General features: G+C 46.3%; 1 protein-coding gene across 4 annotated transcripts in view; it reads left to right on the top strand.

The window, feature by feature from the left end:
* The window catches only part of ACAP3 (ArfGAP with coiled-coil, ankyrin repeat and PH domains 3), a 165,034-nt gene that overhangs the window by 119,878 nt on the left and 32,063 nt on the right, over positions 1-13,093 (top strand). For all 4 annotated transcript variants that reach the window (XM_030537669.1, XM_030537668.1, XM_030537667.1 and 1 more), the window contains exon 11: positions 10,912-11,024. In XM_030537669.1, the coding sequence (XP_030393529.1) occupies positions 10,912-11,024 (113 nt within the window). The remainder of the gene's footprint in view (positions 1-10,911; positions 11,025-13,093) is intronic.

The raw sequence follows: 13,093 nt of genomic DNA, 5'->3' as shown, positions 1-13,093 counted from the left end.
TGTGAGCCTCCTGGCCCCTGGAGGGATTAAACGGGAGTGATGACTTCATTGGAGAGAGCAGGGAAGGGTCTCTCTAATGCAATGCATTTAAAACCAGCCATTTCACACAAAGCTGCTCTACTAACCAGACTGGCTGGGCAGAGCTGAGGAATGACTCGGGATCAGACTTGGAGAAAGCAAAGGAGCAGTTATACCAGACTGGGATCCTTATGAACAGAGCGACCCATGGCCTTGCCTCCCTATGTACATGACCAGTGGCCTTGGGAAAGTTAGACAGCCATAGCCGAGTGCAGGGCTGGAAGCATTTCAGTTCCAGCTGCAGTAGGGTATTATAGGTGAGATCCTCAGGGGTGTCAATCAGCCTCGTGCCCCTGAAGCCAACAGAGCTATGCTGCTTTACAGCAGCTGAGGATCTGGTCCTACGTTGAGATGGACACAAAGTGAAATACAGGCCTGAATGGCCCTGAATTCTGGAGCTGCCCCTGGAACTCTATACTGGGCCAAACGAAAGCCCTGGATCCAGTGACCCCCCCCAGACCATTGCTTGTTTAGCCAGACAGGAATTTTGTTTTCAACGTCAGCAGTGCCAGGACAGCATGTGCGCTGGCTAGCTAAAGAAGCCAATGTCTCTCTGGAGGCAGCAGGGAGGCTGCAGATAAGCAGGTTGAATTGGCTTTGTGAGGGGGTGAGGAACAGGGGATGTCTGGATGACAGGGTCAGGTGAGATTAGCCTGCTCTGTATTATGTGCTCTGTGATCTCTGTGGAGTAGAACAGGAAACAGCATGGTCCAGTAAATAGAGCGTGGGACCAGGACTTCAAGAGAAAATGGTTTTGCTCCCAGTTCTGCTGCTCATTGCTGTATCCTGGGCAAATCACTTGGCCAGATCGGTGCCTCAGTTTCTCCATCTGTGAAATGGAGACGATGATACCCATGTTTGTAGAGAGCTCTGATATCGCTGAATGAAAACTGGTATCATTAGAGGAGGTTGTTATTTCTTTGTGTCTTAGCATATCCTACTGGACACTGCATTCGGGGCTAGGCATGGGATCAAAGGGAAATACGATTGCATATATAACAGCCTCTGAATGCTGCAGCAATGCCACTGGACCATAGTCATTGTAGGATAAAGATTTCACCCCACTTCATCCCCACTCTCCTGCCGAGTTACAGGGACCCACAACTGCCTTTTCCCTAGGAGAAGATAGGCGGTAATATGTCTCCCCAAACAACATGGCACTGGCAGTGGCCACAGCAGGGAGAGAGTGAGTCCAATTTGAAATAATGCTTTGTGGGTCCTGCCCTGATGATGACTCTTATGATGGTGTCTTGCTAATTGAATTACCCCTTGTCAGGTTTGCAAGGCGTGGAATGCAGGCAGGCCCTTCGGAACCCATTAGCTAGGAGGAGCTGTGATTTGGATTCAGGGTTGGTTGGTTGCTTGCTTATTTGTTTTTTAAATAAAGCAGAAGAAATTCTGAAGGGGGGAAAAACTTGAAGTGTAGCTGGATTATTTTCCTTTACACTGTTATTCAAGTGTCCTTTTCTCATCCCTCCCTCGGCCCCTGCTGTCTTAGGGGCATCTGTCACCTTTTGTGCGTATTCCCAGGGCAGCGATCATTTCAAGCTGCCTTTGTTATCTTAACCACTGTCCCCTTTGTCCTCCTTGCCCGCTAGCCCTACAACTCTGAGGAGCTCCATTTGCTGTTTCACACTCTACGTGAGAACAAGCAGTGCTTAAACAGAGGGCACACCAATAAAATTGGAGTGGGGGGTGGGAGTCTGAATTGTTGTAGTTTGGAGCAAACCTTTGTAAACTCTCCTGCCAGCTGGGAAAAGCGAGAGGACAAGATTTGAGTATGAAGCTGCTGGATCACTCTGCATTTACTGGCTGCACAGCCATGTACGTGCGGGGGAAAGTTACGCGGTATTTAAAAGGTGATTGCGGAGACACATTGTGTTCCTGCTGTGGTATGGGTCCTCTGGAGATGAGAGTTCAAATTTGTCTTAAGTCACAAGTGAAATGAGTTTGTGGGTTTCCTGCTAGCCCCAACAGCGCAGAATGGACACACACACTGGCTGACATTTGAAAGGTGCAGAAAGTGACAGTTTGGGGACAAAAATAAAGGGATGTCTCTTGAAACGCCATTGAAATGCATGGACCTGTGACAACTTTCTGGAAGGACAGAGGAGAAAAGGGGTAACATTTAAGCTAATAATCAGGAACTGCTCCTGCTAAATAGGAAAGCTTGGCACACTGGCCCTTGCTTTGACATGACGAGCATTCTATATGCAGGAGAGGCCTAGGGTGTAGACTAAGGTGCACTGGCTGAGCTGTTTGAGGGGAGGCTGCAAGTCATATCTGGCCACAGCTGGAGTTAATAAATAATAATAATGATTAAATAATACCTGGCTCTTCTCTAGTGCCCTCCAGGTGGGAATCTCAAAGCACCCTGCAGCCTTGTCACCCCCCTGTGTAGCAGGGGAGAGTTATTGCCATCTCCAATTTACCACTGGAGAAACTGAGGCACAGAGTGACCTGCCTAAAGTAGAGTGAGTCTGTGGCTGAGTGATGAATAATCCCAGGTCTCTTGACTAGTTATGTGCTTTAACTGGGAGTCCGTCCTCTTTCCCACTTCCTGGCATTGCAGAGCCCTTCCATTGCACCCAAATTTACCAGCCAATTGAAGAAAAGGAGAAGTTCCTTTGGAGCCCATTGATTCTTCTCCAGGCCTGGCGCACAGCCATGTGCACATGTGTGAGAAGAGAGTGGTGAGTGTCAGGGCAGCGCTGTCTGCCTGATTTAGTAGCAACGGTAACTAATAAACCAGTCGGCCATATGGCTCTTAGATCACGCCAACACGCAGCAGCCCCAGCGGAGCTTGTGTGGCTTTGTCAGCCAGTGGGGGCTCCGTTTTCCTTAGGAAGGGGTCCCATCTATGAGATGGTCTCAGTACGAAGTAGCTCCTGCCAAAAGCACGCCAAACCCTTGAAGATCCACTCAGCTGAGGTCAAGGGGCTTTGGCGGAGCATCCTCCTGTCAACTTTGCTCTGGCTTTGCTCACTGCCCCCACGCCCCTCTGTCCTATGGTGACAGCTGTATGATAATTAGCCCTTGCTCTGAGCTGATTGATGGTGAATGGGAGGCAGGAGGAGGGGGCAGGCAGGTGGTCCCTAGAGTCTGGCACACTTCCTTTGCACAGCGTCCCTGCTTTGACAGGAGCGAACGGCAGTGCTCGCAGCCACCCAAAAAGGAGTGGGAGGGGTGAGGAGGAGTAGTGGGGGGAAAGATCTTGCCTTCCTTCCCATCCCACGACGCCTCGCAGACATGCTGCTCTAGAGAGCAATTGAGAGGAGAGGTGTGCACAGAAGCTCCCTGCTCGCTTGACTAGATCAACAGAACTCCTTCGCCGCAACGGGCAGCATGAAGATTTTCGGCAGGCTTGAGTACCTTCTGGTAAGGAGCTTTTCTTATGGGGGTGCTTGGCTGGGGTAGGAAGCTTTGGGGACACTCTCCATTTGGGTGCAGGAGAACTTAGAGGGGCATGCAGGACCAGTTCTCCCTCCTTGCTGATGTAACAGACAAGTTTGTTCTGGTTTATTATTTGGTAGGGCGGATTTATTCAGTTCTGTTGGTGTGACATAAAAGTGGAGAACGGTCCCTGAGCATCTTCTCCCTGGCAAGCCCAGAGCAACGCTATCAATTATCATAAGACAATGAGAGAAACAAAAGGGCTGTAAATTGGATTCTTCCAGATCTAGCCATCAAATGTGTGTTTGTGCACAATGTATGGGAATGTGTGTGTAGGGGTTCCCTCTTAGAATCTGTGTGTGCACATGGGTTCACAGTGTATACACAATCTACACACACACAGATGTGTAAGTGATCATGTATAGAAAGTGCTTTAATATTCTCATGCACTAGTAGAGTATGTACTTATATTAATCTGTTCATATATAAAATGTGAGTGCATTTATATGCAAAATATATGTATGTGTACATTCTATATGCATATATCCACACACACATTATAGATAGAGAGAGGGAGATAGAGAGAGAGATGGATAGATAGATAGATAGATGGGATGTGTGGGGATAGATAGATCGATAGATAGATGCACACACATACATACACAAAGTACATAGTCAAACGGGTCTCATATAGTATGTATTTTCATATGGTGTACAGTATATACACATAGTTTTGTGTGTGCATTAAAGTCTATATAATTGTTAAATAGTGACGATTGATATAAGAGAATAACTGAATGCTTTGCTAATTGAGAAAGCAATTTTGCATAAAACCATTTAATGCCTTCTGAGGCAATGCACGCGCAGACTGTACATATACCTGCATGCATTTTCTATTATCCTAATTGCTATTCATCAGAAATAGCATAAGCAAAGGGATTTGCTAATAAACAGGATGTATATGAAACCACAGCAGTATATTGCCAGCTGTGCAATGCAGAGCAGGAAAACATATTAGTTATTAGAATCGATCTGAGAAGGGCATACATAGCAGATTGGATATCATGGCCTTAATGGGGAATATAACTGTAGCAGAGTGCAGTACTTTAATGAAGATTCCATCCTACACATCTCCACTCTTGCATGTGTCGCCCCCTTCAGGACAGTGCTAGACCTATGTTAAGTGGATAGATGCAAGAGTCCCCAGCTACACAGGGCATGGAGTTTCCAAAGGCTAGTGGGCAGGACTCTGTCCTTTGAAGAAGACCTTCCAACAGTCCTGGGGACTGGGGCACGTCTCCACTTTTCTTGTTACAGCTGTTCACTTTATCAGAAAGTTTATTTAATTTGATCAGTCTCCTTCCCTGCATGCATGGCTGGCTCTGCATAAGAAATTGGACAAGCTCCTCGGCCACAGCCAGAGCCTGGAGTCGCTGTGGCTGTCTCGTGAAGATAGGCAAGCGGCTTCTTAAAGGGCCAGCCCTCGAAAGAACCTTTGACATTTTTTTTTCAATGCCCCTTTGTACGAGATAGTGTCTGTGTTGTTTTTTTCCTCCTTTCCATTCGCCAGTTTGAAAGTATCCATGCCTAGGCCTTTTTCACATCCCTCTCTTGGAATTTGTTACCTCATTGTCATTGCTTCAGTGGCGTTCAATGCGTTCCCATGGAAACCATTATGATGTCATTTCTAAAAAGTTCTCCATTCCCAGGCAGCCTTGAGTGTAAATTCAAAGCCATGGGGCAGGAAGCAGGGGCACAAAGGGGTAGGATCAATGTGATTTATCGAAACTGCACGAAAGAAAAGAGAGCAGATGATGGAGGGACTGCCGGACTTTTGACAGATCTTATTTCTTGTTTCAGAGGGTGGTCCATTTATTTTAACATAGTGTGCTCCAATGCGTCACTGCTGGGGCTAGCTCACTGTTGCGTGGACAGTTGTAGCCAGATGCCATTCAGAACACAATCCCAGCATGCATTTGTCATTACATAATGGTGGTAGGCACCCATTCTCCAGTGATAAATATGGTGTAAAACACATGGATGGCTAGATTAATAATAGTAGCAAGCTCTTAATCAGTAGATGTCAAAGCATTTACAAAAGAGCTCAGAATCATTATTCTCCTTTTACATATGGAGAAACTGAGGCGCAGAGCAGCAAAGCGATTTGCCCAAGGTCCCCTAGCTGGCTTATGGCAGAGCCAGGACTAGAGTCCAGCTGTCCCGAGCCCTAGGCCAATGTTTGCTCCACAAGACCACGAGATAGATTGATAGAGCTAAACGGAGCTAAAAACAAATCCAGCTTTACCCTGTGCTCTTACACTGCAGTGATGTTAAGGGTCTGACAAAAGGCAATTTATTAAAATTGCAGCCGAGTCTCCGACCATAACATGTGGAGTTACATGTAAGAGACGGCACAACAGCAGGAGCCTGAGCAAGAGCGTGAGCCCCTTGTCTTGTTCCGTCAAGCTTTTACGAGCGTGATTAGACCCAGGACAGTTACTCAGCTTACAAGGCAGAAAGGTGATTTTTTTTCTCACTCCACGTGTGGTTGGAAAGTCCAGCTGGGTTCATGGCATCCTTTCTAATAAAGGATCAGCTGCAGGGACTTAACTGATGTCTCGGCTGATGATGGGGATGTGTGTGGGGCAGGCATAGAATTGCGCTCAGTCTCCCTGGGCTCTTTGGACCTCTCTGCAGGGCTAACAGGATTAACAGCTTCCTTGAGTCTATGAAGTGAGCAGATGTGAGCCAGACACATGCAGAAAGGGGGCAGGTATGTCGGGTGAGACAATACTGTTTTCGCACATTCACTGTATCTATCAGTGGCCGCACCCTGATGTTATTTGAACACAGGTTGCAGCACTATTTCCTCAGATGCTTGGAAGAGCTTCCAATGCCAGTGGCTATAAGGAAGCAAGAATCAGAGGGAAGGGGCCTGGGAATGACATTTCACCAGATGGCTGGTATTCCAGTAGCTCCCTCTTCTGAACACCCTTCTTTGGTCCCTGTCTTTCCAGTGGCCAACATGCCAGGGGAGGAAACATCTTTATGTGGGATGGGAATGTGGAGATATGTGCCCAGGAATCAGTTTTTTTAAGCCACCGCATCTTGGCTGATTTTAACTGTAGGGTTTTTTATTTTAATTAACAATGCTGTGATTAGTATTTAAGAAAGGAGTGAGGAGCAGAGACCCGGCCCTGCAGATCCACACAGGGCTTAGACCCTGCAGCATTGCCCAGGCCACGCTTCTCAGTCTGGAACCAGAAGAGTTAAATCTCTCCTTAAGACAAAGGGTAATGCTGCCTCTGTGCGTCTGTCTGAATGGACCTGAGCATCTAATCTCCCCAGGCCCCTAGCAGTCAATCTTCTAGCATGCAATCTGTGAATGGCAGGGACAGGAAACTGACTTGAATCCTATCTTATTTGCTGTTCAACCTCAAGCCATCTCCCTACATTTCTTATTTGGTCTCAGTGGGAAAGGGGAAACTAATCTCATTTTTTGGTGGGGGGGGGGGAGAATGCTGGATTTTTCCCTTTTCTCTTATTTCATTTGTTTTTAGATACTGAAGTGTTCTGTAGGAATGGCCCTAACCACCTCCCTCTAGTCTAGTGTGATTGAACGAAACGCATTCCCTCTCTAATTATCTGCATGGGTATGTTCCCAAAGCTAAGAAACACACAGGATCTTGATCCCTCAAATCTTTTCCTATACTTGGACTTGCTTTGCAAATCCAGCTTAGAGCTCTAGGGCCCACATTTTGTTCTCTGTTCATAGAATATCAGGTTTGGAAGGGACCTCAGGAGGTATCTAGTCCAACCCCCTGCTCAAAGCAGGACCAATCCCATGACAGATTTTTACCCCAGTTCCCTAAATAGCCCCCCGAACATCATTATTTTGACATCAAAGGAGTTACTTGGGAATTACATCAGAGTAACTAAGATCACAGTTTGGTCCACAGACTTTTTCTGACCAAAAAAAAAAAAAAGAGGTGGTGGATTAGAGAAGAGAAAGTATTGTTCAGGTAATGCTCCCAAATATTTTTTCCAGTTGTGTGCTTTTTAGAGGAGCCAGCTTCCAACACCAATCAAGGTGGATCTTAATTGCCTGTTAGTAATACATGTAGGTTGGATGTGTATATAGTAATAGCATTTATTTGTGCTGTGGTAGCACCTAGGAACCCCTGCCATGGGCCAGAATCCCATTGTGCTAGGCACTATCTATCTACACACACTCTCTCTTTTAAAGATGAGATTGGCCAAATAGAGGTTTTTGAAAGGCCAGGAAGTTCTCCAGGTGCTGCCGCCCTTGTTTTTGACATCTCGATGCAGTTCATTTGTCACTTGATTTTTTTCCAGACAGTCCTGTGAAATTATAATGGGGGGAAGGGGAATCACATGGACCATGTTAGCCAATCAAAATTGGGAAAAGTGTAATAAAATACAAACATGCAGGGCTGAATTCACACCTGATGTCACTCGGTTGATTTTTAGTGGATGCATATGGCCCATCTGTCCTTCTTGCATTCGTCAGCAAAATTCTCTCCTTGCTGTTATAATGTGGTTTTGTTTTGGGACAGCTGAGGAAGCCTGATTAACATATTTAGATCCCAAATTATACTTCTTCCCTAAAGTTGGGTACAACACAGTCGTCAGAGTTAAAGTGTGTTTATCAGTAGTTTCCACTCTGTGGAGCCTGAGATCCCCCAGATCCCCCTTGAAATAAAACAGGAAATACCTGCAGTAGCTGTATGGTATCAGTTGGCAAAGGCTGACTTCTAATGTTAACTACTGGAAATCTCATGCCCTAGCCTTGTCATGCATTTCTGAAAGAAGACATTGTGTCGTGGCTCACAATGTTTGCTCTAAAACAAACAGGCCAGATTCTGACTTCATTTATGAAAGTGTCTTTCCAGAGTAATTCCACTGTAGCCAGTAGATTTGGCTGTGGATGGAAGTGGGATCAGAATCCCTTCTGTCTTTTTTTTGTAATGCTACATCCAAAGCATCCTCAAAGGGGATCACATGGGCTTCAGCCCCCCTTTATGGCAAGTAAATATGGGGCCGAGTGGACCCCTTTTAAGTGGGAGCCTTACAGCATAGCCTCCCCTGGCTAATTGGGCATCATGCTGTCTTTTCAAGAAATGACTCAGTCTTCTCCCATTATATCGCCTCCTTCTCTACCAGTCTTATTCTTATTATGATATCTCCCTGGCAAGCTAGTATCTCCGAACATGGAAATAACTCATCCTAAGAGACTGAAGTGTGCGTTGCCTAGCAACACGGCATCACTAGAGTCCCCATGCGCTGGGCTGTAAAGGCACTTAAGTTAATGATGATGCTTTTTACTTTGGGGCGACTGGGTCTCTGAATCTAGCAGCGTGGAGAGAAATATTTATGCTCAAGAGCATAAATTCACAGATCCCAAGGCTAGAAGGGACCATTGTGAACATCTAGTCTGACCCCCTGTATAACACGGCCAGAGAGCTTCCCCAAAATAATTCCTAGAGCCGAGCTTTTAGAAAAAAAAAATCCCATCTTGATTTAAAAATAGCCAGTGATGGAGAATCCACCATGGCCCTTGGCAAATTGTTCCAATGGTTAATTACTCTCACCATTAAAAATGTATGCCTTATGCTTCATCTGAATTTGTCTAGCTTTAGCTTCCAGCCATTGGATTGTGTTGTACCTTTCTCGGGATCATGTTATACCAGCAGGAGCTGGATGCAGAGTACTATATAATGGTGAAGGCAGCTTGCGGAAAGAACAGGCTTCCTAATACTGCAGGTTAGGTTGGAAAGTAATTCAGGCTCTGTTGACCTGGTTTCCATCTTGCAGGAGATACTGCCCTCCGCTGGTAGCAGAATTCCATGAGGATTTTCTGGGAACAGTTACTGGAGCCCTTTGCCCTGCTCCCATGCTACCACAGTCCATGGAATCTGTCTGGTACAGCAATGCCAAACTCAGGAAGTCAGCTATCAGGGTAATAGGTAAAGATGTGACTGGTTCTCTGTTTGCCAGGTGAATAGCAAATAGAGGCTGGGGTGTGGAATGCACTAACTGGAAACAGGATTGGTGATTTCCTTCCTGGAAACACCATCCATTGACCCTGCCCCCAGCTACCTGGTGAATGGGCTCATGTTTACTCTGATTATGGGCTCATCCAGGGCAGACAATTCCCAGTTACACAGAATAACTTTTGAACAGCACTTCCCTGTCTGTTCATTGCCAATTGCAGATTGCATTTGAGGTTGGACATTTTCAGCCATCAAGATACCAAGCCACCCACACTTACTCTTCTTAGCTGCTAGGGTAGCCATTGGAGGAGGAGCAGTGGTTAAGTGCATGTGCATTACTAACACCTAATCACAGAAACAGCTAAGGATACTGGAGTGAGACCAATTAATTGCAGTAATGTGAGTGAGAGGATTCTTCTGGCATTGTTTTTCAGGGGTGCTGTGTGAAAATATGCCCAGCAGGAGGCAGTGGTTTGTGGGTGAACTTTTAATAAAAAAAATAATGACTTAAAACTGTCTTCAAAAAAGATCTTATTTTGCCTAAACCTGACTGATAAAACCCTAAGCCAGGAAACTGGAGTAATTTCGCACTGCAGTGAACAATCCCTCTGATTTAAGCACCAGACCTCCCCCACCCCCCAAAAAAACATTAGGGTAGGAAACACGTGAACTAACTGAATTTGTGAACACTTTCTCAGGCAAAAAGATAAACCCCAAAATTGTGCAGAAGAATGTGACTAGCCATGACAGTGAGCGACAGGGAGCACTAAATGCAACCAGATAGAGCAAGCTTCTCATAGGCAAAGATCTGCCTCGACATCTGTCCTGCACCACCTCAGCTATTCCAGTGCTAATTCTTAACCCAGCTCCACCCATGCACCCCACTCCTGAGCTCCAGCACTTTCTGCTATTACGGTCCTATCACCTGTCCCAGTTCTGCCGGTATTCCTCCAGCCTGATGAGTATCACCTCAGCTGTGCCAGTCCTGGAACACCACTCTTCTCTGCCACCACACCTGAGTCCTGACCACACCCTCTGCATCTTAAATCTCTGGCCCAGAGTCTAGCCATCATGAGGGTTACTTACGAAAGAGGAAGTACTCTCAAGATGCAAATCAGCCTCCACTGAAAACACAAGCTGAGACCAGCAAACTTATTTTCTCTTGCAACCTGATCAAGAATTGGAGCATAGGCCTCCATTGAGGGAAAGGTTGCTTTAAAGAACCCCTGCAGCCACAGAACCTTCTTACACGTGTTCACATGTTTCCCGGTTGGCTGTCCTTATGGTCCTAACACTGATGTGCTGTTTGGCATCACAGTTTCCGATTTATCTGAGTGCTTTTACCGTGCCCCTCTCCCTAGTTCTTGTGGCGCTGAGCTGCACCAGCATCCCCTGATGTGTTTTCTCAAAATATGTCGACTTGCAGGACTTCTCCTACGATGACTCCAAGGTGGAATTTAATGTCGATGCCCCCAATGGAGTGGTGATGGAAGGGTACCTCTTCAAGAGAGCAAGCAATGCTTTCAAAACATGGAATCGGTAAGTAACGTGTATCCCGACTGATAACTGGATGAGGGCTCTGAATGCATCTCCAGCCTGGTAATGCACACTTTGCGAAAACTCAGCAGGTGTTATCCTTTGCTTAAGTGGCTTCAGGCCCACACAGAGAAGCGATGCTGGGTTGATGCAGAGTTGTCTGTCAGCGCAGCATCACTTAACTCTTTGCGTGCTGAACTTGTGAAGTCAATATAAGAAGGGACCTGTGATGCTGGCATGTTCTAAACAGAAAGGTTTAGGCTCAGTGAAAGGAGCTGGGTGTTATGTATTCTATAGGTAATGAAGATTGTCTGCAAAATAAACTGGCTTCTCTTGACCCTGAAAATGTTTGTGGGACCATTCAGCTCTCCCACTGAAAGTCAGTGGATCTTTCTTTTGTTATCACTTTTTTATTTTACCAGCTACCTGCAGTCTGGTCCATCAGGGCCCAAGGTCACCGTGGAAATAGTACAGTAGGAGACCTTACCTGCGTTGGGATTAGCCTAGTTCTTTCTTTGCTAAGAACTGGTATAGTCCTAAAAGGTGAACCAGTGCAGTCAGCCTGCTGCAGTTTGCCGCCTCTTGGTAAATGCCAGCAAATGTGACAACAAAAACCTTCCATCTTAAGACAACCACGAGGCTTCATGCAGGGAGCAAAGGACACAAAACAGCTGGAGCTTTGCCCCAGGAAAGCTGTATGCTTGTAATCATCAAGAGAAACATCTAACACTGCAGGACAAGTCCAGCTTTCAAGAGCTGCTAGTATCCGACATCCCTGGGAGGTGGGAGCCTGGAAATGTCAGGATCTGGCTCCTCTGGGCACTGCCCCTTCTCTCGGTCACTTATAAATATTTCAGATGACAGGTCATTGGGGATGCAGTTAAATAAATGCCTCCTGCACAGCTCAGGTGGCTCCCCAGCTCCCACGGACTCAGGCGAATTGCAAGCAAAGCAGTTTTCAGGTTCTCTCCTCAATCAATATTTGTGTGTGTCTAGGAACCCTTGTGATAGTCAATGGGCCTGATTGACGCTGGTGCAGCTCAAAGCAGAATTCAAACCATCGGATTCTGTTATTATACTTAAGGTCAATGCCCCCTTGGTCCACTCATGTTTCCCTCTCACCTGGCAGTGCAATTGTATAATACCTAGAGGTCACCTGTCTGTCCAAGTTCAGGGAAATGTCTGCAGCTAGGTAGAAGTTTGAAACAAACAAGCAGTTCACAATGTCCCTGTATTTTTGTGCAGAAACTGTTGGATTTATGCCTAAAGACAGGTAAGCTGGGGTAAGTCCCTCTCTCCCGAAACCTTCACCCCCAGCTCAAGCTGGGCCTTTTAAACCAGTTTGTCTGATGTTCTTAGCCCCAGTGCTTGCCATCTGCATGGCATTCAAGTGAATTCTCAGCACTTCAAGGTTTCCTGAGGCACCAGAAGCCAAAGTGCCAGATTCTGAAGAGAACAGCTGTTCTTGTGAGATTTTCAGCCCCATGCTACAGAGGTTTGGATATGGTGCTTGCTAACCTGTGAACTACAGGGCACTCCCTCTGAGCTGAATTTATAAACCATTTACAGTTTTCCCTGCAGTATTTCCAATGCAGAACTTTGCCTCCATTCTCAGTTTTTTGCTCAGCAGAGCCAGGCTTCCTGATGCAAAAGGCCACCATACCATTCCAGTATGTGTCAGATAAATAATGAGCTCCTACACTGCAGGATAAGTGAGTCCCCATCTCACCCCTGCTGACTATCCATGGGAGTTCTGAGCAAGGTACCCCATTCCCCTCAAGGCAGCTATTCACAGCTGTACATATCCCCATACAGCCCAGCTATTCACAGCTGTACATATCCCCATACAGCCCAGCTATTCACAGCTGTACATATCCCCATACAGCCCAGCTATTCACAGCTGTACATATCCCCATACAGCCCAGCTATTCACAGCTGTACATATCCCCATACAGCTCAGCTATTCACAATCATCCATATCCGCCCACAGCCCAGCTATTCAGTCATCCGTATCTGCCCACAGCCCAGCTATTCACAGCCGTTCTTACCACCACCAGCTATTCACAGCTGTA

Source organism: Gopherus evgoodei, chromosome 18 (assembly GCF_007399415.2).
Source record: "Gopherus evgoodei ecotype Sinaloan lineage chromosome 18, rGopEvg1_v1.p, whole genome shotgun sequence".
Classification (NCBI taxonomy): Eukaryota; Metazoa; Chordata; order Testudines; family Testudinidae; genus Gopherus; species Gopherus evgoodei.
The sequence above is the reverse complement of the archived record's forward strand: the minus strand, read 5'-3'. Positions and strand labels throughout refer to the sequence as shown.